We start from the raw sequence: 22,876 nt of genomic DNA on the forward strand, positions 1-22,876 counted from the left end.
AGTGACCCAATGTGTAAACACAATGTTTAAAATTATCTCAACCTTATAGGCTCTGATTTGCTGTGTCTCTGGAGTGATTTTGAAATAAATCTGATCAATGTATAGTTGGGCTATACACGCCATCTTGGAATACTAAGTTACTGCAAGGGGGGGGGGGGGGACTTGGGGAGAACCAGGTCTCCATCAATAGCTATATGGAAGGGGGAAAGACATGAACTTGATGAACATATGAAGTCTATGAATTTGAACAAAAAAGGTCTACGTTTCACTTACACAGCCAGTCAAGAAAAAATTCTATTAATTGATTTAGAAATAATGGTTACCGAAAATGGTTTAAACACATGTACTCATTTGTTCCAGATATTGTTTTAACTTTATGCTCTTGATAAAGGCTTCTTTTAGCCGAAATGCTTTGAGCTGTATTTTAAATAAAACCTGAAGCTGCACCTAAAGACACCTTTGTGATGATTTTAATAAAAGGCTTATTTTAACTGCAATCTCGTGAGTATAACCAGTTTGTGCGCCTACCACATTCTCTGAAATCTGCTAAATTATTGTGAGCTTTTATTTTTGAGGTGAACGCAACAAGGTTGACTCAGAGGACGTGGGCAGATTGGTTACCTGGAGGTGACACAGCACCGCCACTTTCAGCACTTTCTATTTGCTTTTAAACCTCATATTTTATGATCATTTACCCTACTTCTGTTACTGATGCATAGTGGTTAAAAATGATACCAGGTACACTGTTCTTCAGATGTACATAAACAAGATTCCTCTTGTTCTGTATACGGAATGTCAGCTTAAACCTCTGCAGTTTATAAGAACCCAGATTACTGGAATGAGTTTATCTAAGGTTCCTTATTTAGATATGTTTATTATTTATGTCTAGCTATAAGTATTGGTTAAATGATATGGGGGTAGATTTATCAAGCAGCTGATGCTGCAATCTACCCCTGAAGATTCCGGTTTGCCAGAAACTTAAGTTAAGAAGCAGCGTTCATAAGACCGCTTCTCCTTAACTCGTCCGCCACCTCTGAGGTGTGCAGGGGGAGGCATTGCACAAGCAGAAAATGCTTGGGCAATGTTAAATGCCAACAGCGTATACTGTCGGCATTTAGCGATGCAGGGTGGACATGATTCGCTATAGCAGAATATTCAAATAGCTCTACAGACCCCTAAAATTTACACATAGAGACATAGATTTTATCCAAGGAGAACTCTTGTCAACTTTAAAGCTTGAGAACTGGAGCAATTATACTATGTGCGCTAAGAGATGATGTATACATTTCTTCTTGTACATCTATGTACTGTTTTAAACTTTGGAAAAAAAAACAATTTGTTTTTAATTTAATTCCATATTTATTAATCACTCAGTAAACACGTGATGGCATCAGGTGAGGGTGTTTGTGTGGCCAGGGAGGGAAATCAGGAGATCAAGGAGATAAAGCAGGACATATGGGGTAGCTTTAGTTGTTTTTTCAGCTAAAAAACTCTTCCTCCTCCCTTAGTTCTTCCTCCCGCCGCCTCTGTATTTCTAGATCTCTATTAATCCAGAATTCCAGGAGTTTCCATGTTCTTTTTTCTGGGCCATCTGTCTGTGTCCCTTGTTCTTTGGTTTCAATTTGAACTATTTTAAAACATAAACAATTTTAAATTAGGAAATGTAAAATATGTATAATATGGAGGATCATAAATAACAATTTTATTTTACCCTGTGTTATGGATTGTAGTTTAATGTCTATATTTGTAAATTCTAATAATCCATAACAATTCCTGCTGTAAAAGCTTAATAATGATAGTGGTTATATTGTGGTTTATTTGTAAGTTTATATAGAGTACTTTACTGTCTGATTAGCATTACTGTTATATTAATATAGAAGTAGGTACAAAGTCTATAACAATAATAATGATAGTGGCTATATTGTGGTTTATTTGTAGGTTTATATAGAGTACTTTACTGTCTGATTATCATTACTGTTATATTAATATAGAAGTAGGTACAAAGTCTATAACAATAATAATGATAGTGGCTATATTGTGGTTTATTTGTAGGTTTATATAGAGTACTTTACTGTCTGATTAGCATTACTGTTATATTAATATAGAAGTAGATAACAAGTCTATAACAATAATAATGATAGTGGCTATATTGTGGTTTATTTGTAGGTTTATATAGAGTACTTTACTGTCTGATTAGCATTACTGTTATATTAATATAGAAGTAGGTAACAAGTCTATAACAATAATAATGATAGTGACTATATTGTGGTTTATTTGTAGGTTTATATAGAGTACTTTACTGTCTGATTAGCATTACTGTTATATTAATATAGAAGTAGGTACAAAGTCTATAACAATAATAATGATAGTGGCTATATTGTGGTTTATTTGTAGGTTTATATAGAGTACTTTACTGTCTGATTAGCATTACTGTTATATTAATATAGAAGTAGGTACAAAGTCTATAACAATAATAATGATAGTGGCTATATTGTGGTTTATTTGTAGGTTTATGTAGAGTACTTTACTGTCTGATTAGCATTACTGTTATATTAATATAGAAGTAGGTACAAAGTCTATAACAATAATAATGATAGTGGCTATATTGTGGTTTATTTGTAGGTTTATATAGAGTACTTTACTGTCTGATTATCATTACTGTTATATTAATATAGAAGTAGGTAACAAGTCTATAACAATAATAATGATAGTGGCTATATTGTGGTTTATTTGTAGGTTTATATAGAGTACTTTACTGTCTGATTAGCATTACTGTTATATTAATATAGAAGTAGGTAACAAGTCTATAACAATAATAATGATAGTGGCTATATTGTGGTTTATTTGTAGGTTTATATAGAGTACTTTACTGTCTGATTAGCATTACTGTTATATTAATATAGAAGTAGGTACAAAGTCTATAACAATAATAATGATAGTGGCTATATTGTGGTTTATTTGTAGGTTTATATAGAGTACTTTACTGTCTGATTAGCATTACTGTTATATTAATATAGAAGTAGGTACAAAGTCTATAACAATAATAATGATAGTGGCTATATTGTGGTTTATTTGTAGGTTTATATAGAGTACTTTACTGTCTGATTAGCTTTACTGTTATATTAATATAGAAGTAGATAACAAGTCTATAACAATAATAATGATAGTGGCTATATTGTGGTTTATTTGTAGGTTTATATAGAGTACTTTACTGTCTGATTAGCATTACTGTTATATTAATATAGAAGTAGGTACAAAGTCTATAACAATAATAATGATAGTGGCTATATTGTGGTTTATTTGTAGGTTTATATAGAGTACTTTACTGTCTGATTAGCATTACTGTTATATTAATATAGAAGTAGGTACAAAGTCTATAACAATAATAATGATAGTGGCTATATTGTGGTTTATTTGTAGGTTTATATAGAGTACTTTACTGTCTGATTAGCATTACTGTTATATTAATATAGAAGTAGGTACAAAGTCTATAACAATAATAATGATAGTGGCTATATTGTGGTTTATTTGTAGGTTTATATAGAGTACTTTACTGTCTGATTAGCATTACTGTTATATTAATATAGAAGTAGGTACAAAGTCTATAACAATAATAATGAATTGCCTACCTAGTGTTAGGTGCTTAGCAAGTATTTTTCATTGTGTGTGTATAGTAAGACGTTTCCATTACTGTTAATAAATAAAGTGCATCCCTAGTGATGTATTCCGTACTGTGTTGAGTGTCCCTGTCTTTGCACCTATGTGTTCTATAAAAAAAATCTATCACAAAACAATTTCCTGCAGATGATATATTTTTTTATTGCAACAGAGTGACCTTTTGTATCTTATCCATTTCCTTATCTAATTCTGTTCCCCTTTAGTCCTTTTCTCTATTCTGTACCATTCTCTATATCTTATTGAATGCTCTTCTTATTGTTTCCTTTGTAATCAGGTTTCTTGGTTTCTATTGTCCTTTCTTACCTTTCACTGAGATTTTATCTTTCATCTTTTGCTCCTTTACATCCTTCACTTTCTCTTCCTCCCTCTTCCTCTCCCTCTTCTTCCTCCTCTTTCTGTCCTGCTTTATCTCCTTAATAGAAGCTTCAAAAGAAATATGAAAATAAATTGCATATCCTTGTATAACACCCTGTTTAAATAAATAAATAAATATATATTCTCAATTAATGAGTTACTTTGCCCACATATAGCCAGCATGTAAATTCTCTTACCTTTTGGCATAATTTGTGGTTGTTCCTCATCAGGAAGCTTTGATTTTCTATAAAAATAAAAAGGGGGGGGGGGGGGTATTATTACATTTTTCCATAACCTGATTAGTCATTAATAAATTGAGTTTTCTGAAATGTATAATCTATGGTAATGTTCTTTTATATTATTATATTCTGGCTATAGAAAATGATTAGTAACTGTGCCATTTCCAGTCAGTCAGAATTCAGTTGTAAAATGCATTTTGTTTTACCCAGAATCTGTAGTGACAATATTTTTTTTACACCTACCAAAATTACCTAGGAAAGCTGTACTGAATAAATTAATACCTAAAATAATTAAATAATGTAATTTTAAAAATGTTAAATAATTTCCTATCTACTTTACACTGTTTGTGATTATCAAAGCATTAATTACATAAATATAAACATAACAAAAAAAGAATGTGACACTACAACCTGGGAAAGGTTTTAAACCTTTATGTTTGTGTGTTAAGTTTGTGCCCGTTCCTGCAGATGATATATTTTTTTATTGCAACAGAGTGACCTTTTGTATCTTATCCATTTCCTTATCTAATTCTGTTCCCCTTTAGTCCTTTTCTCTATTCTGTACCATTCTCTATATTTTATTGAATGCTCTTCTTATTGTTTCCTTTGTAATCATGTTTCTTGATTTCTATTGTCCTTTCTTACCTTTCACTGAGATTTTATCTTTCATCTTTTGCTCCTTTACAACCTACACTTTCTCTTTTGCTTCCTTAATTTCATCCTTCTGCTCCACCTCTTTCTCCTCCCTCTTCCTCTCCCTCTTCCTCCTCTTTCTGTCCTGCTTTATCTCCTTTCTCCTCTTCTCCTTAAAGGGACACTTAACACCTGTCTTCTAATAATCCCTAAAACCTACTTTTTCTTATTAATAAAAATAAAATAATTACTGCTGTCTATTTTTTCTGTTCCTCTTACCTCAAACTGTTGAAGGAGATTGTTTTGAAGTACAGTGTTGATCCAGTGCTTGATTTCCTATATAAGCTGCCATATTGTAACGCACGTTTCAGGGGCACAGTAGTCACATGATCATAATGCAGTCACATGACACGCACAGCATCTGCAGCGTGTGAGCTGCAGTCTCTGAAGATACATATTTATTTGTCACAGTGTAAATGAATTAGCTTTCTCCCTCTGTTTATATTCACACACATTATGCAGCACATTTGAAATAAAATGCTTTATAAGCACTGTTTATGTTTTTAATGCCCCCACAGTTTTACTCTTACTGCCCACAAGATTTATGCTCTAGTCTAAGCTAAAAAACGCTGTGTGCAGTTTTCAGGCACTATTGTCGCAAATCATTTGTAAGCTCCGTGAGGGAGAGAGGGAGGCTCTCAGACACGCTGCAGAAGATTTATGCTTCTTATGACCTCTCCTGCGCTGCTTATGTAAAGCACTTGTACCAGCCAGCTAACTGATCAGTTAGTAATGATCGTCTGTTTTATTTACCAGTGTGATCTGCTCCTGTCACACCCTCTGATGATCACAGACACAGTTCTGCTCTAGTGACTGTGTCTTGGCAGAGGGTGTGACAGGAGCAGTTCACACTGGTAAATAAAACAGATGATCATTACTAACTGATCAGTTAGCTGGTACAAGAGCTTTACATAACCAGGAGAGTTCATGAGAGGCAGAAATCTTCTGCACGGCCACAGAGTATATCCAGCGTGTCTGAGAGCCACCCTCTCCCCCTCCCTCTCCCTCATGATTTACAATACAGGGAGTGCAGAATTATTAGGCAAATGAGTATTTTGACCACATCATCCTCTTTATGCATGTTGTCTTACTCCAAGCTGTATAGGCTCAAAAGCCTACTACCAATTAAGCATATTAGGTGATGTGCATCTCTGCAATGAGAAGGGGTGTGGTCTAATGACATCAACACCCTATATCAGGTGTGCATAATTATTAGGCAACTTCCTTTCCTTTGGCAAAATGGGTCAAAAGAAGGACTTGACAGGCTCAGAAAAGTCAAAAATAGTGAGATATCTTGCAGAGGGATGCAGCACTCTTAAAATTGCAAAGCTTCTGAAGCGTGATCATCGAACAATCAAGCGTTTCATTCAAAATAGTCAACAGGGTCGCAAGAAGCGTGTGGAAAAACCAAGGCGCAAAATAACTGCCCATGAACTGAGAAAAATCAAGCGTGCAGCTGCCAAGATGCCACTTGCCACCCGTTTGGCCATATTTCAGAGCTGCAACATCACTAGAGTGCCCAAAAGCACAAGGTGTGCAATACTCAGAGACATGGCCAAGGTAAGAAAGGCTGAAAGACGAACACCACTGAACAAGACACACAAGCTGAAATGTCAAGACTGGGCCAAGAAATATCTCAAGACTGATTTTTCTAAGGTTTTATGGACTGATGAAATGAGAGTGAGTCTTGATGGGCCAGATGGATGGGCCCGTGGCTGGATTCGTAAAGGGCAGAGAGCTCCAGTCCGACTCAGACGCCAGCAAGGTGGAGGTGGAGTACTGGTTTGGGCTGGTATCATCAAAGATGAGCTTGTGGGGCCTTTTCGGGTCAAGCTCAACTCCCAGTCCTACTGCCAGTTTCTGGAAGACACCTTCTTCAAGCAGTGGTACAGGAAGAAGTCTGCATCCTTCAAGAAAAACATGATTTTCATGCAGGACAATGCTCCATCACACGCATCCAAGTACTCCACAGCGTGGCTGGCAAGAAAGGGTATAAAAGAAGAAAATCTAATGACATGGCCTCCTTGTTCACCTGATCGGAACCCCATTGAGAACCTGTGGTCCATCATCAAATGTGAGATTTACAAGGAGGGAAAACAGTACACCTCTCTGAACAGTGTCTGGGAGGCTGTGGTTGCTGCTGCACGCAATGTTAATGGTGAACAGATCAAAACACTGACAGAATCCATAGATGGCAGGCTTTTGAGTGTCCTTGCAAAGAAAGGTGGCTATATTGGTCACTGATTTGTTTTTGTTTTGTTTTTGAATGTCAGAAATGTATATTTGTGAATGTTGAGATGTTATATTGGTTTCACTGGTAAAAATAAATAATTGAAATGGGTATATATTTGTTTTTTGTTAAGTTGCCTAATAATTATGCACAGTAATAGTCACCTGCACACACAGATATCCCCCTAAAATAGCTAAAACTAAAAACAAACTAAAAACTACTTCCAAAAATATTCAGCTTTGATATTAATGAGTTTTTTGGGTTCATTGAGAACATGGTTGTTGTTCAATAATAAAATTAATCCTCAAAAATACAACTTGCCTAATAATTCTGCACTCCCTGTAGTGCCTGAAAACGGCAAAGGGCTTTTGATTAGACTAGAGCATAAAACTTGTGGGCAAGAGTAAAACTGTGGAGGGCGTTAAAAACATAAATATTGCTTATGAAGCATTTTATTTCAATTGTGCTACATAAATGTGTGAATATAAATAGTTGGGGAAAGCTTATACATTTAGACTATGAGTGACAAATAAATATCTTCAGACAATGCAGCTCACACGCTGCAAACAGATGTGATTCTCTAAGTTATATGTAACAAATAATATGCTGTGTGTGTCATGTGACTGTATCATGAGCATGTGACTACTGTGCCCCTGTAAGGTATGTTCCAATATGGCAGCTTACATAGTAGAATCAAGCACTAGATCAACACTGTACTTCAAAACAATCTTCGTCATCAGTTTGGGGTAAGAGGAACAAATAAAATAGACAGCAGTGATTATTTTATTTTTATTAATAAGATAAAGTAGGTTTTAGCCATTTTCAGCAGGTGTTAAATGTCCCTTTAATAGAAGCTTCAAAAGAAATATGAAAATAAATTGCATATCCTTGTATAACACCCTGTTTAAATAAATAAATATATATTCTCAATTAATGAGTTACTTTGCCCATATATAGCCAACATGTAAATTCTCTTACCTTTTGGCATAGTTTTTGGTTGTTCCTCATCAGGAAGCTTTGATTTTCTATAAAAAATAAAAAGGGGGGGAGGGGGGGGGGGTATTATTACATATAATTTTTCCATAACCTGATTAGTCATTAATAAATTGAGTTTTCCGAAATGTATAATCTATGGTAATGTTCTTTTATATTATTATATTCTGGCTATAGAAAATGATTAGTAACTGTGCCATTTCCAGTCAGAATTCAGTTGTAAAATGCATTTTGTTTTACCCAGAATCTGTAGCGACGATATTTTTTTTTTACACCTACCAAAATTACCTAAGAAAGCTGTACTGAATAAATTAATTCCTAAAATAATTAAATAATGTAATTTTAAAAATGTTAAATAATTTCCTATCTACTTTACACTGTTTGTGATTATCAAAGCATTACATAAATATAAACATAACAAAAAAAGAATGTGACACTACAACCTGGGAAAGGTTTTAAACCTTTATGTTTGTGTGTTAAGTTTGTGCCCATTAGTCGCTGGTGGTGTCAGCTTGTTTTGTGGAAAATTTGCCAGATAAAATTAAAGGAGCAAAATACATTGGTCTAGACTCCATTACTATTTTTAGCTGTATAAACTGGCGGTAACAACAAGTATATCCATTAACAGTTTACACAGTTTACAACAGCAATAGAGACTAGGCCATTGTGCTTATATATATATTAAATTATATCTGTTATGTTTTCTGTAGACAATAAAGCGTACGTAAATGGTGTATAGACCTTAGGATCAGCAAAATCTATAATGAGCAGCAAAGTGTATGTTAAAGTAGATCTAAATATGATTTTACATTATAGAAAACAGTGGTACAATCATTAAATACAGTAAAAGTTAAGATGTCAAAGCATTTCTGTTGTCTTGTGAGTTTTGTGGGTTGCACAGATGTTTAATATTCAAATATAAATATATTAAGAACATGGCTAAAATGTATAGATGGCTTTATTAGGGGAGGCAGCTCCCTGTAACTTACCGGATGTGGTTCCATAGTGCCCATCCACCAATGATTATAATTATCAGGGCAATTACGCCCAAAATAGCATAGGCGTATACTGTAGAGAAACATAAAATAGCACATTATTATTTACACTACAGACTTCTACAGGATAACTGGTGGGCAACACTGATTATATAAAATGTACAAGCGGGCCCTGCCCAGCAGTTGCTTCAGTATAACAAGGTGTTGAGTAAAATTAAATGGCTTAGGGTGAGATTATAAATAAAGGTGCTAATGGGGAAGCTTTTAGCATTTCTGTTTAGAGTGTAGGTCATTTTGAAGCTTTGAGTGTTTTAGTGACCTTATCTATTAAAATATTGAGTTTTGAAGGCTAGAAAATAATAAAAATTGACTTACCTGCATGATCGAGACCAGCAAAAAATCCTGTAAAAATTACAATTAAAGTTAGAAGTATATAAAATATATGTTTGTTGTTCATTGTGTCAACTACTTTCTGTTTAAGACTTATGAATTAGTTTTTATGTGATATTGGTTGCTTAAGTGTAGCCTTATGCTTACCCTTTGCTATTGAATTGTAGAGGGCCTCACTGTTGATTGGGCCCATGGTCAACCCTGTGTACAAATGAGAAATTGTTATGGGTGTTATGTTTAGCTTATATGCAACTCAGAGAGGGTTAAGAAACTCTTTGTACAAGGAGGGCCAGTCTTCACCCATAGTGGCAGACATTCACAACCGCCCAAGAGACTTAACCTGTAGAATGTGTTATTACAAGGACTCATCCAAATTTCACAATGTTGATTTATTAACACTAAAAGAAGGAGATGTTATGGGTGTTATGTTTAGCTTATATGCAACTCTATGATTTATTTCTATTGCACTTGTTTCCTGTTTGGCATTTCCTGTTCCTGTTAGTTCTCTGCTAAGATCATGACTTCTGTACACTAAGGCTTGTACTGTCATTATTTACACCACATGAAACATGGTGTCAGAAGTATCTGAATCTGCGCTGTTTCTATACATCTGATGCTAAGAACTTGCCAGTCTTGCAGTGAGAGACCTTAGAGCTGATTGTGCCTCCTGTAGCAATTGCAGTCTTGTGCTGAAAGCTGAGCACTGAAAGCAAGAAAACCAGCACCATGGCAGCTGCTAACAGCATTCCACTGCCTGAGGCAATGAGGGTGAGTGGGGATTGCAGCAGTAACTGGGACAACTTCAGAGCTGAGTTTGAGGATTACTCCCTAGCCACAGGGTTAAATGAGAAGCCTGCAGCAGTGCAAGCAGCTACACTGAGGAGGGTGATGGGCAGTGAATGCCACCATGTTTATAAGCATAATTTAAACCTCACAGAGGAGCAGAAGAGTGACACTAAAGCCATCCTAGATGCATTAGAAGCTTTTTTCAGACCTTCTAAAAATGTCATATATGAAAGATATATATTTGGCAGCTGCAAGCAAGAAGAAGGTGAAGCAATAGACAACTTTGTCACACGGCTAAGAGAAAAAGCTGCAAGCTGTGAGTATGGCTCTCTGAGAGATTAACTTATTCGTGACAAAATAGTTCTAGGTATTAATAGTGAAAGCACACGCCGCCGCCGCCTATTGAGGGAACATGATTTAAACCTACAAGCAGCAATTGAGATATCTCGCACTGCAGAACTTACTGACAAACATATGAGAGCTATGGAGCAGGATAAACAGACTGACAGTATCAATGCAGCTTCCAAGCAACAGCTAGGCTTGAAGAACCACCAGCACAAGTTTCAGCACAAAAATCACCTACGCAACTCACCTATGAGAAAGCCTGCATCCTGCAAGTACTGTGGCAGTGTGCATGTACGAGAGAAAGAACATTGCCCTGCTTATGGGAAAATCTGTAGAGCATGTGGTAGACTAAATCATTTTGCTGGAGTATGTCTGTCAAGTAGAATGGAAGCAAGAAAGATGCACACAATTGAGCAAACGTCATATTCTGAGGATGCACATTTACATAGTACTGAGGTGGTTTACTCAAAAGAATGCATTGGTGCTGTAAAATCTAAGGGCCAAAAATGGTTTGTAAATCTCTGACTAAATAATATATGCCAACCCTGCCAGCTGGACTCAGGTGCAACATGTGATGTCATGAGTTTAAAAGACAAGATAAAACTGGCACCTAGGGTACCTCTTCAGCCAAGTAGCACTAAATTGAAGTTATATTCAGGGGAACTAATGGATTCATTGGGACTTTTCCAAACAGAATGCAGCATACGTGAACGTATTCACAAACTTGAGTTTGAGATTGTTGAGGCCAATCAGAAACCGCTATTGTCTGGTTCAACATGTGAGCGCCTGGGTCTGATGCAGTTCACCATTCCTGCTGAACTACACAATGTTGATAATCAGCCTGCAAAATCCCTGACTAGGCCACTGACAAAACAGCAAATCCTAAGTGTCTATAATGATGTGTTTGATGGCCCAGTAGAATCTGTTCCAGGAGAGGTACATTTTGAACTTGATCCTAGCATTACACCAGTACAATGTGCCCCACACAATGTGCCAGTAGCCATTAAGCCGAAGGTCAAAGCACAACTGGATAAGTATGAAGCTGAAGGACATCTTACTTCAGTATCAGAGCCTACGGATTGGATACGCAACATGGTAGTTATTAGGAAGCCTGAGAAGATCAGAATTTGCATTGATCCCAAGTTTCTGAACATGGCCCTGAAACGGTCATACTACTTAATGCCAACACTTGACGACGTTTTGCACAAACTACCCAAAGCACGGATTTTTACACTTGTTGATGCAAGAGATGCCTTTTTACAGTGCAAACTGGATGAAAAGAGTAGCTACATGACCACCTTCTGGACTCCTTGGGGCAGAAAGAGATGGCTGAAACTGCCATTTGGAGTCTCTGTAGCACCGGAGGTGTATCAGCGAAAGCAGCATGAACTTTTAAGTGGGCTCCACGGAATTGAGCCAATAGCCGATGACATTCTTATAGTTGGCTGTGGTAATACAGATGAAGAAGCTGAGCATGACCATGATGAGAATCTAAAAGCGCTACTGGATCGTTGCAGGCAGGTGATGCTGAGACTCAGCGTAAAGAAATTGCAGTTCAAGGTGCAAGAAGTTCGTTTCCATGGACATATCCTGTCCTCACAAGGCTTAAAAGCTGACCCAGATAAGATTAGAGCCATTGTAGACATGCCACACCCTGGTGACACCAAAGCGGTACAGCGTTTTATTGGCTTTGTCACATACCTAGCAAAATTCATGCCGCACTTGTCTGAGGTGTGTCAGCCATTGAGAAGACTTCTGGACAAAGATGCAGTTTGGCACTGGCTTCCCAAGCATGACCAGGCAGTGGAGGAGATAAAACGCTTGGTCACCGCTGCCCCAGTGTTGAAATATTATGATGTCACAAAACCTATCGCAATACAAAGTGACTCAAGCAAAAATGGCCTAGGATGTTGTCTATTGCAAGAAGGTCAGCCAGTTGCATATGCGTCCAGAGCTCTTTCGTCAGCTGAGCAGAATTATGCTCAAATTGAAAAGGAATGTTTAAGCATTGTGTTTGCTTGCCAGCGTTTTCATCATTATCTTTATGGCCGGGATACAATCAGAGCTGAAACTGATCACAAACCGCTAATAGCCATATTCAAAAAGCCCCTTTTATGTGCTCCCAAGCATTTGCAGAGCATGATGCTTACATTGCAGCATTACAACCTCAATGTTGTCTACAAGCCAGGATGTGAAATGTATATCAGTGATACCCTGAGCACAGCTACAACGGATCATGTGGCACCCGGAGGTGAGCATGAGCATCATACAGTTTGTTTGCTGCAAAAGGAACAAACTTTCTTTGCTGAAGTCAATCAAGCGGACTATTTAAATGTCACAGATCAGCGGCTACATCAGCTCATACAGCACACAGACAGAGATGCAACTTTACAAGCACTGAAGTCTATTGTTCTGATTGGGTGGCCAGATGAAAAGGATGCAGCACCTGCAATTGTGAAAGAATATTGGTCCTTCAGAGATGAGATCAGCATACAAAATGGTATCTTATACAAAGGTCCAAGAGTCATAATACCAAAGTCACTTAGAGCAGAGATGTTATTACGCATACACTCAAGTCACATTGGGGGTGAGGCATGCTACAGACAAGCTCGTGATACTCTTTACTGGCCTAACATGCAAGGTGAAATCAAAGACTTTGTCAGTAATTGTCCCACTTGCAATGAATATGCACATTTGCAACAAAAAGAAACCATGATGTCACATGAGATACCTACACGTCCTTGGCAGATCGTCAGTATAGACTTATTCAACTACGCAGGAAAAGAATATCTGATATTAGTTGATCATTACTCAGACTTCTGGGAAATTGAACTTCTTCCTGACTCATCCACTGAAACTACAGTTAAGAGGTGGAAGGCTCAGTTTGCACGTCATGGACAACCAGATAAAGTGATCTCTGATAACGGCCCTCAGTTTGCAAGCTTACAATTCAGGAAATTTGCCACTGAATGGGAGTTTGAGCATGTGACTTTTTCACCACGTCATCCACAGACTAACGGCAAAGCTGAATCTGCTGTGAAGATTGTTAAAAATGTATGCAAGAAAGCACAAAGTGATGGTAAAGACCTGTGGAAGGCCATCTTACATTGGAGAAACACTCCAACCGAGGGCATGGATAGTAGTCCGGCACAGAGACTGATGTCAAGGAGATTAAAGACCTCCTTACCAGTTGCCAACAAGCTACTTGAACCCTCTGTGATACATGGTATACCAGAAAAGTTACGACTTAAGAGGCAAGTGTTCAAGGCACGATATGACACATCTGCCAGAGATTTGCCTGAATTGAATATTGGGGAACGAATCTGTATGAAACCCCTGCCTGGAGATCGAACAAGTCGTTGGAGAATGGGTACCTGTCTGCAAAAAGTTGCACCACGCTCCTATCTTGTGGACATTGAAGGAACCCTCTATCGCCGCAATCGTGTGGATCTGCGAGTGGCTGAGCAGCCTGATTCTCAATATCCAGTTGACAGACCAGACTCATCTGATATTATAAGGGCACACTCACCCATTGGCAGTAAGGAATGTACAGAGGTGATGCCACAGACTAATATTAATGACAGTCCTGAGCAAGCAGGTATACCTCATGGCAGTCAAGCACAGAGCATGCCAGCAAGTATTGAGAAGAGCCCATTAAGCTCAGAGAGGGTTAAGAAACTCTTTGTACAAGGAGGGCCAGTCTTCACCCATAGTGGCAGACATTCACAACCGCCCAAGAGACTTAACCTGTATTATTACAAGGACTCATCCAAATTTCACAATGTTGATTTATTAACACTAAAAGAGGGAGATGTTATGGGTGTTATGTTTAGCTTATATGCAACTCTATGATTTATTTTTATTGCACTTATTTCCTGTTTGGCATTTCCTGTTCCTGTTAGTTCTCTGCTAAGATCATGGCTTCTGTACACTAAGGCTTGTACTGTCATTATTTACACCACATGAAACAGAAATCATATAATTATTTGTCTAGTTCTAATCATGAGACATCTAACAATTAATAAAAGGAGTACCTAAATATTTAAGTAAAAAGTACAGGGCAAATGCAAAAGTCTAACTTAAATTATCATATATTACAAAACTACATAATACAAATAGCACATTATATTGAAAAATAGTCCTATCTCAAGAGATCAGTTGTCCCTAACTGACTAGTGTGGTAGGTATGTTTAGTGATAACAAGGAGAGTTCATCCATTTCTGTTAGTGGCCATTGGACAGAAGACTCCACACACATAAAAAAGGGCTTAATTTTTGTTGGGGGGTGGAGTAGACCACTGAAAAGGAATGGCTGCATGTAGTTAGTGATCCGTGCATTGTCCACAAGAAGCTAAATATGGGGCTGTAATCAGACCAAACATTCACTGCAGGGTTAGACAGTGGAGGCACCCAGGCAATCACCGATCCGAAGTTGAGATGCAACGCTTGCTATGCATCAAGAGGACAACCTTTGCGCCATGTTAGACAGGGAAAGCCTGGAGAGAGGCCTACTTAAACTCCGCCAGATCGCAGTGTAAGCTTTGGTACGTGACTGCAATCACCACATACTACATAATGATCTGTAAGGAGAGCTTATATCACGCAGAACCCTCTCTCAACGATAAGGGGAAACACAAAAAGGGGCCCCTCAACTACAACTGACCAGCAGCCTGCAGCCATACTACCATACAACATCTGTTGCACGTATATTTCTTTCCTAAGATATGGAGAGTCCACAACGTCATTCATTTACTAGTGGGAATATCACTCCTGGCCAGCAGGAGGAGGCAAAGAGCACCACAGCAAAGCTGTTAAGTGTCACTCCCTTTCCCATAATCCATTACCTACTCATATAAACCTATATGTTTTGTTTACAGTTATGGGTATAACTATATAAACATGCATCCACAAGAACCCACCTGTACAATAGCCCTTGCAGCTAAAAAGGGAAGTGTGGCTGACCTGTGCACAAACCTCTACATGGTGCACAAACTGACAAGCAACATGTGAAAATGGAGTATAACCTTCAGAAATTATAGTAATGGCTAAGAAAACTTACCAAGTCCTCATAGCAGTAGCCAGTGGAATGTTAAAATATTGGTACTTGCCACTAGTACACCCCACTTTCAAGAGCTGTACTCCCAGTTAGTCCACATGCAGCTGAAATGTGTCCTGTGCTGTAACTTACAGTATTTTTATTAGAGGTTACATAAAAAGCAACGTTTCGTGGTGAACCCACTTAATCATGCTGTTTGTATCACATTGTTTCAAACAATTTATATCTTTCTTTGGCGCCAACTGGCTTCAATTTTGGCAGTTTTACACCCCCTAGTGGTTACCAATAGTAATGTGTATACAAAAATGTTAAAAACAAATGTATATGACTAAACAGATTATATATGGCAATTATAATCGTACAAGTACTTTAACATTACTGTGCATACTTATATTATCACAAATATTTAACATACTTATATTGATTTTTCAATTTTAATATCTTGTTGTAATATAATTTCAAATAATGTAAACACATAGGTAAAGTATCTTTGTTGTTTTTGACTTATCATATAAAGAAAATTTCTATACCAAGAAATCTTTTCATATAGCGAACTCTTATCATATAGTGAATTTTAATTCTGCATATAGTTATAATTTGAATGGTAATAATGTTAAAGTTATAATTTCATGGTTTAAGGGAATTTCTTTAAGAGAAACAATTCAGATCAAAATCCCTGTTCAACCCCCTGGGAATAAGAGTATCCAATTGATATATCCATCTCATCTCTTGTTGTTGGAGGATTTTTTCTCTATTAGTCCCATTGCGCTGAACAGGGATATGTTGTATGATCTGCCAGCGTAGCTGGCTTACACTATGTCCTTTTTCTAAAAAGTGTTTGGAAAGGGGGGCCTCCAAATTCTTTTTCCTTATGTTTGACCTATGCTGACTCAATCTATCCTTTACTTTCTGTGTGGTCTCTCCTAAGTAATACATAGAACATGGGCATTTTATGAGATAGACTACGTAACTAGTGTCACAAGTGTAAAATCCCCTGATGTTGTAACGTCTGCCATTATGTGGATGATAGAAGTTTGGACCTTTTATAACTGAATTACAACTAACACATCCTAGGCAGGGGTAACAGCCATTCCTTTTTGCTTGCATGTATGTTTGTGTATCTTTTCTCTCTGATCCCACATCACTTCTTACAAGATGGTCCCGGATATTCTTTACCCTCCTATATGCCATTAAGGGATAACCCCTAAACTGTTCAATACTAGGGTTACAATCCTTAAGAATATGCCAATGCTTTTTTATGGCTTTTGCTACAGCTTGGCTGTGTGGGCTATGTTGAGACACAAATACTAGTCTATCTTGTTCTTTAGTTTTTTCTTTAGGTGCCCTAGGTGTGGTGATATCTTTAATTGTTTCACTCAACAATTGTGTAGGATATCCTCTCAGTTTAAATTTTTTTGACATTTCCAACAGCCTTCTATCCTTCACTTCTGGTGTACTTACTATTCTCTGTACCCTTAATAATTGACTCTTGGGTAATGAGTTGATAAGGCCTTTTGGATGGAAGCTGTTATATTCCAATAAGGTGTTCCTATCGGTCTCTTTTGTAAAGATATCTATATCTAGTCTGTTATGTCCTTTAGTAATCTTAGTGTCAAGAAATGTTATACTCTCTTCACTATATGTCAAGGTAAATTGTAAGCCCCTTACCATAGTATTAAGTTCTCTTGTGAATTCTTCTAGTTCTCCAATGCTGCCCCACCACACGCCAAACACATCATCTATATAGCGCCACCATACTGTGCCATACTGTCTAAATAGATGATTTTCATAAACTTGGCGCTCTTCAAACTCATTCATATAGAGGTTGGCGTATGATGGGGCAACATTGGAGCCCATGGCTGTACCCCTTATCTGTATGTACCAGTCATCCTGGAAAAGAAAGAAATTCCAGTATAGTACCAGACGCAGTAAATTTTCCAAAAAACAACATTGTATTTGTGAATAGCCACCACTGACCATCAGCACTTTTCTTATAATTGCAATACCTGTTTCATGACTTATAGAGGTATATAAACTCTTAACATCCATTGTGTAAAGTATATATCTATCAGACTGCAATTCTAAAGATTTTATTTTATCCAAAAAATGACCTGTGTCTTTCAGATAACTGGCCATTTTTACCACTTCTGGTTGTAGCAGTTTATCTAGGTACATTGCTATATTGGTATATACCGAACCTACACATGACACAATAGGCCTGCCTGGTGGTCTAGTGGGGTCTTTATGGATTTTGGGGACCGTATAGAAAATAGGTATTTTTGGGTCCTCTACCTGCAAATAATCTGCCAATTTCTTATCAATTATTAACTGATTTTCTGCCCATTTCACAATATGGTTGATTTCTTTTTGTATTGCTCCAAGGGGGTTACTAGATATTTTCCTATAAGTGGAGGTGTCACTGAGCTGGTCTCTTATTTCACTAACATAATAATGTTTATCCATCACTACTGTGGCACCTCCCTTATCGGCCCCCTTAAGTACAATACTATTATCACTCTTTAAACTTTTTAATGCCTGCTGATCCTGTTTAAAAAAATTGATAGGCTTGAACTTTACGTTGTTTTGTTTTTTTACTTTATTTTTGAGTGATGCAATTTCTAAATCCACCAGTTTAGTGAATGTATTAAGGCTATGGTTGGCTAAATTAGGGTTACAGTGACTCTTCTTTCTAAGCCCCAAATTATCCAAATTTAACATGTTGTGTTCTTTATCTTTTTTTCGGTTGTCAATGGAAATATCGTGCATCTCATTAAACCAAATTTTTAGCTTTACATTTCTGTAAAATTTATGCAAATCTTTAGTTAATTCGAAAAAATTTAAGTCCTGGTAAGGGCAAAAAGACAGTCCTTTGTTCAAGACATTCAATTCATTAGTGGTAAACGTATGCTTGGAAATATTTACCACTGTGTCTTGTTCTTGGATCACTTCTTCGGCTGCGGCTTCCGTTGTGATTTGCGCTGTTCCCCTTGGCCTCTCACATTCTTCATTTTCTTGCCTCCTCTGGCTCCTGTGTTTGCGGCCTCCCCGGCGGAATCGCTCTCTCCGCTGCTGCTGGAGTTTCCCAAAGGGGACTGTGTGGCGTCGTCTGATGACGTGTCGGTTCCGGTTCCGGTAGTGATGTTTGTATCACGTGGGTGCCGGTTTCTGTTTCTATTGGATCTTTTCGTGTTGTTGTATCTGCGGACCGATTGGTAACCATGGTTACCACAACGCCATCTATACACTCGTCCTGTGCGGTAATCTTCTTCATCACGTAGAAACTTGACTCGCTTAGTTTCCTGGATGATCGTTTTCTCAGCTGTGATTTTTTCTTCAATCTTGTCCTCCAATTTCTTCAGCTCCTCTGTGGTAAGCGTTGTATGTAATTCTGTGCGCTGTCTATTAGCTGTCTCAGTTTGTTTTTCGATCTCCTGTAGTAGTGCTTCTACCGTACAGACCATCAAGTCATAGGAGCATTTATTGATAATGGATTCGAATTTGTCACAGTAGTCCACATTGTCCCTAAGGAGAGTGGGTGTTGTACTCATCCTTAGGCCTCTTGGGATTCTTTTCACTCGGTAGTATTCTGCGAGTGTTATTGCATGCAGGTCCCAACGCATCAGTTTGACTTTTAGTTGTTCATAGTCCTTTGCTGTAGTGGCGGATTCTGTGGTTCTCAGGAATTCTCGTGAGCCTCTAGTTAGACTTGTGATGCGGGCAGCTTCAAGTTCACTATATGCAAACATTTTATTGCCATCAGTTCTGTTAGTCACCTCTTTATCCATTCTTCTTATAGTATACACTGTGTGCACGTAATCTTGCAGCCCAAGGTACAACTTGCAATGGTAGATGAATACAGCACTTAGTGTAAAAGTGGTGCACGGTGTGGGAGGTAGCTGCAATCGCCTCTGTGATAATGCATTCGTAGTAACACCAGCACCAATATCTTGAGTCCCAATATTTTTATTAGAGGTTACATAAAAAGCAACGTTTCGTGGTGAACCCACTTAATCATGCTGTTTGTATCACATTGTTTCAAACAATTTATATCTTTCTTTGGCGCCAACTGGCTTCAATTTTGGCAGTTTTACACCCCCTAGTGGTTACCAATAGTAATGTGTATACAAAAATGTTAAAAACAAATGTATATGACTAAACAGATTATATATGGCAATAATAATCGTACAAGTACTTTAACATTACTGTGCATACTTATATTATCACAAATATTTAACACAAATATTTAACATACTTATATTGATTTTTCAATTTTAATATCTTGTTGTAATATAATTTCAAATAATGTAAACACATAGGTAAAGTATCTTTGTTGTTTTTGACTTATCATATAAAGAAAATTTCTATACCAAGAAATCTTTTCATATAGCGAACTCTTATCATATAGTGAATTTTAATTCTGCATATAGTTATAATTTGAATGGTAATAATGTTAAAGTTATAATTTCATGGTTTAAGGGAATTTCTTTAAGAGAAACAATTCAGATCAAAATCCCTGTTCAACCCCCTGGGAATAAGAGTATCCAATTGATATATCCATCTCATCTCTTGTTGTTGGAGGATTTTTTCTCTATTAGTCCCATTGCGCTGAACAGGGATATGTTGTATGATCTGCCAGCGTAGCTGGCTTACACTATGTCCTTTTTCTAAAAAGTGTTTGGAAAGGGGGGCCTCCAAATTCTTTTTCCTTATGTTTGACCTATGCTGACTCAATCTATCCTTTACTTTCTGTGTGGTCTCTCCTAAGTAATACATAGAACATGGGCATTTTATGAGATAGACTACGTAACTAGTGTCACAAGTGTAAAATCCCCTGATGTTGTAACGTCTGCCATTATGTGGATGATAGAAGTTTGGACCTTTTATAACTGAATTACAACTAACACATCCTAGGCAGGGGTAACAGCCATTCCTTTTTGCTTGCATGTATGTTTGTGTATCTTTTCTCTCTGATCCCACATCACTTCTTACAAGATGGTCCCGGATATTCTTTACCCTCCTATATGCCATTAAGGGATAACCCCTAAACTGTTCAATACTAGGGTTACAATCCTTAAGAATATGCCAATGCTTTTTTATGGCTTTTGCTACAGCTTGGCTGTGTGGGCTATGTTGAGACACAAATACTAGTCTATCTTGTTCTTTAGTTTTTTCTTTAGGTGCCCTAGGTGTGGTGATATCTTTAATTGTTTCACTCAACAATTGTGTAGGATATCCTCTCAGTTTAAATTTTTTTGACATTTCCAACAGCCTTCTATCCTTCACTTCTGGTGTACTTACTATTCTCTGTACCCTTAATAATTGACTCTTGGGTAATGAGTTGATAAGGCCTTTTGGATGGAAGCTGTTATATTCCAATAAGGTGTTCCTATCGGTCTCTTTTGTAAAGATATCTATATCTAGTCTGTTATGTCCTTTAGTAATCTTAGTGTCAAGAAATGTTATACTCTCTTCACTATATGTCAAGGTAAATTGTAAGCCCCTTACCATAGTATTAAGTTCTCTTGTGAATTCTTCTAGTTCTCCAATGCTGCCCCACCACACGCCAAACACATCATCTATATAGCGCCACCATACTGTGCCATACTGTCTAAATAGATGATTTTCATAAACTTGGCGCTCTTCAAACTCATTCATATAGAGGTTGGCGTATGATGGGGCAACATTGGAGCCCATGGCTGTACCCCTTATCTGTATGTACCAGTCATCCTGGAAAAGAAAGAAATTCCAGTATAGTACCAGACGCAGTAAATTTTCCAAAAAACAACATTGTATTTGTGAATAGCCACCACTGACCATCAGCACTTTTCTTATAATTGCAATACCTGTTTCATGACTTATAGAGGTATATAAACTCTTAACATCCATTGTGTAAAGTATATATCTATCAGACTGCAATTCTAAAGATTTTATTTTATCCAAAAAATGACCTGTGTCTTTCAGATAACTGGCCATTTTTACCACTTCTGGTTGTAGCAGTTTATCTAGGTACATTGCTATATTGGTATATACCGAACCTACACATGACACAATAGGCCTGCCTGGTGGTCTAGTGGGGTCTTTATGGATTTTGGGGACCGTATAGAAAATAGGTATTTTTGGGTCCTCTACCTGCAAATAATCTGCCAATTTCTTATCAATTATTAACTGATTTTCTGCCCATTTCACAATATGGTTGATTTCTTTTTGTATTGCTCCAAGGGGGTTACTAGATATTTTCCTATAAGTGGAGGTGTCACTGAGCTGGTCTCTTATTTCACTAACATAATAATGTTTATCCATCACTACTGTGGCACCTCCCTTATCGGCCCCCTTAAGTACAATACTATTATCACTCTTTAAACTTTTTAATGCCTGCTGATCCTGTTTAAAAAAATTGATAGGCTTGAACTTTACGTTGTTTTGTTTTTTTACTTTATTTTTGAGTGATGCAATTTCTAAATCCACCAGTTTAGTGAATGTATTAAGGCTATGGTTGGCTAAATTAGGGTTACAGTGACTCTTCTTTCTAAGCCCCAAATTATCCAAATTTAACATGTTGTGTTCTTTATCTTTTTTTCGGTTGTCAATGGAAATATCGTGCATCTCATTAAACCAAATTTTTAGCTTTACATTTCTGTAAAATTTATGCAAATCTTTAGTTAATTCGAAAAAATTTAAGTCCTGGTAAGGGCAAAAAGACAGTCCTTTGTTCAAGACATTCAATTCATTAGTGGTAAACGTATGCTTGGAAATATTTACCACTGTGTCTTGTTCTTGGATCACTTCTTCGGCTGCGGCTTCCGTTGTGATTTGCGCTGTTCCCCTTGACCTATGCTGACTCAATCTATCCTTTACTTTCTGTGTGGTCTCTCCTAAGTAATACATAGAACATGGGCATTTTATGAGATAGACTACGTAACTAGTGTCACAAGTGTAAAATCCCCTGATGTTGTAACGTCTGCCATTATGTGGATGATAGAAGTTTGGACCTTTTATAACTGAATTACAACTAACACATCCTAGGCAGGGGTAACAGCCATTCCTTTTTGCTTGCATGTATGTTTGTGTATCTTTTCTCTCTGATCCCACATCACTTCTTACAAGATGGTCCCGGATAT

At 37.3% G+C, this 22,876-nt stretch overlaps 1 protein-coding gene across 1 annotated transcript; it reads right to left on the bottom strand.

Moving 5' to 3' along the window:
* Positions 1–1,252: 1,252 nt before the first annotated feature.
* On the bottom strand, positions 1,253–5,262 carry LOC128653461 (trichohyalin-like). The gene is made up of 4 exons (XM_053706774.1): positions 5,184–5,262; positions 4,230–4,276; positions 3,982–4,101; positions 1,253–1,627 (listed from the first exon to the last, which is right to left on the bottom strand). The coding sequence occupies exons 2-4, from the start codon at positions 4,237–4,239 to the stop codon at positions 1,479–1,481; spliced, it is 279 nt and encodes a 92-aa protein (XP_053562749.1). The 5' UTR covers positions 4,240–4,276; positions 5,184–5,262; the 3' UTR covers positions 1,253–1,478.
* Positions 5,263–22,876: the final 17,614 nt, after the last annotated feature.

Source organism: Bombina bombina, chromosome 3 (genome assembly GCF_027579735.1).
Source record: "Bombina bombina isolate aBomBom1 chromosome 3, aBomBom1.pri, whole genome shotgun sequence".
Lineage (NCBI taxonomy): Eukaryota > Metazoa > Chordata > Amphibia > Anura > Bombinatoridae > Bombina > Bombina bombina.

What these genes read in the sequence shown, in the direction of transcription:
- LOC128653461 (XM_053706774.1), bottom strand. An exon ending in AGATAAAATCTCAGTGAAAG is followed by an intron (nt 1,628 to 3,981) that starts GTAAGAAAGGAC and finishes GTTTTAAAATAG; the next exon opens with TTCAAATTGAAACCAAAGAA.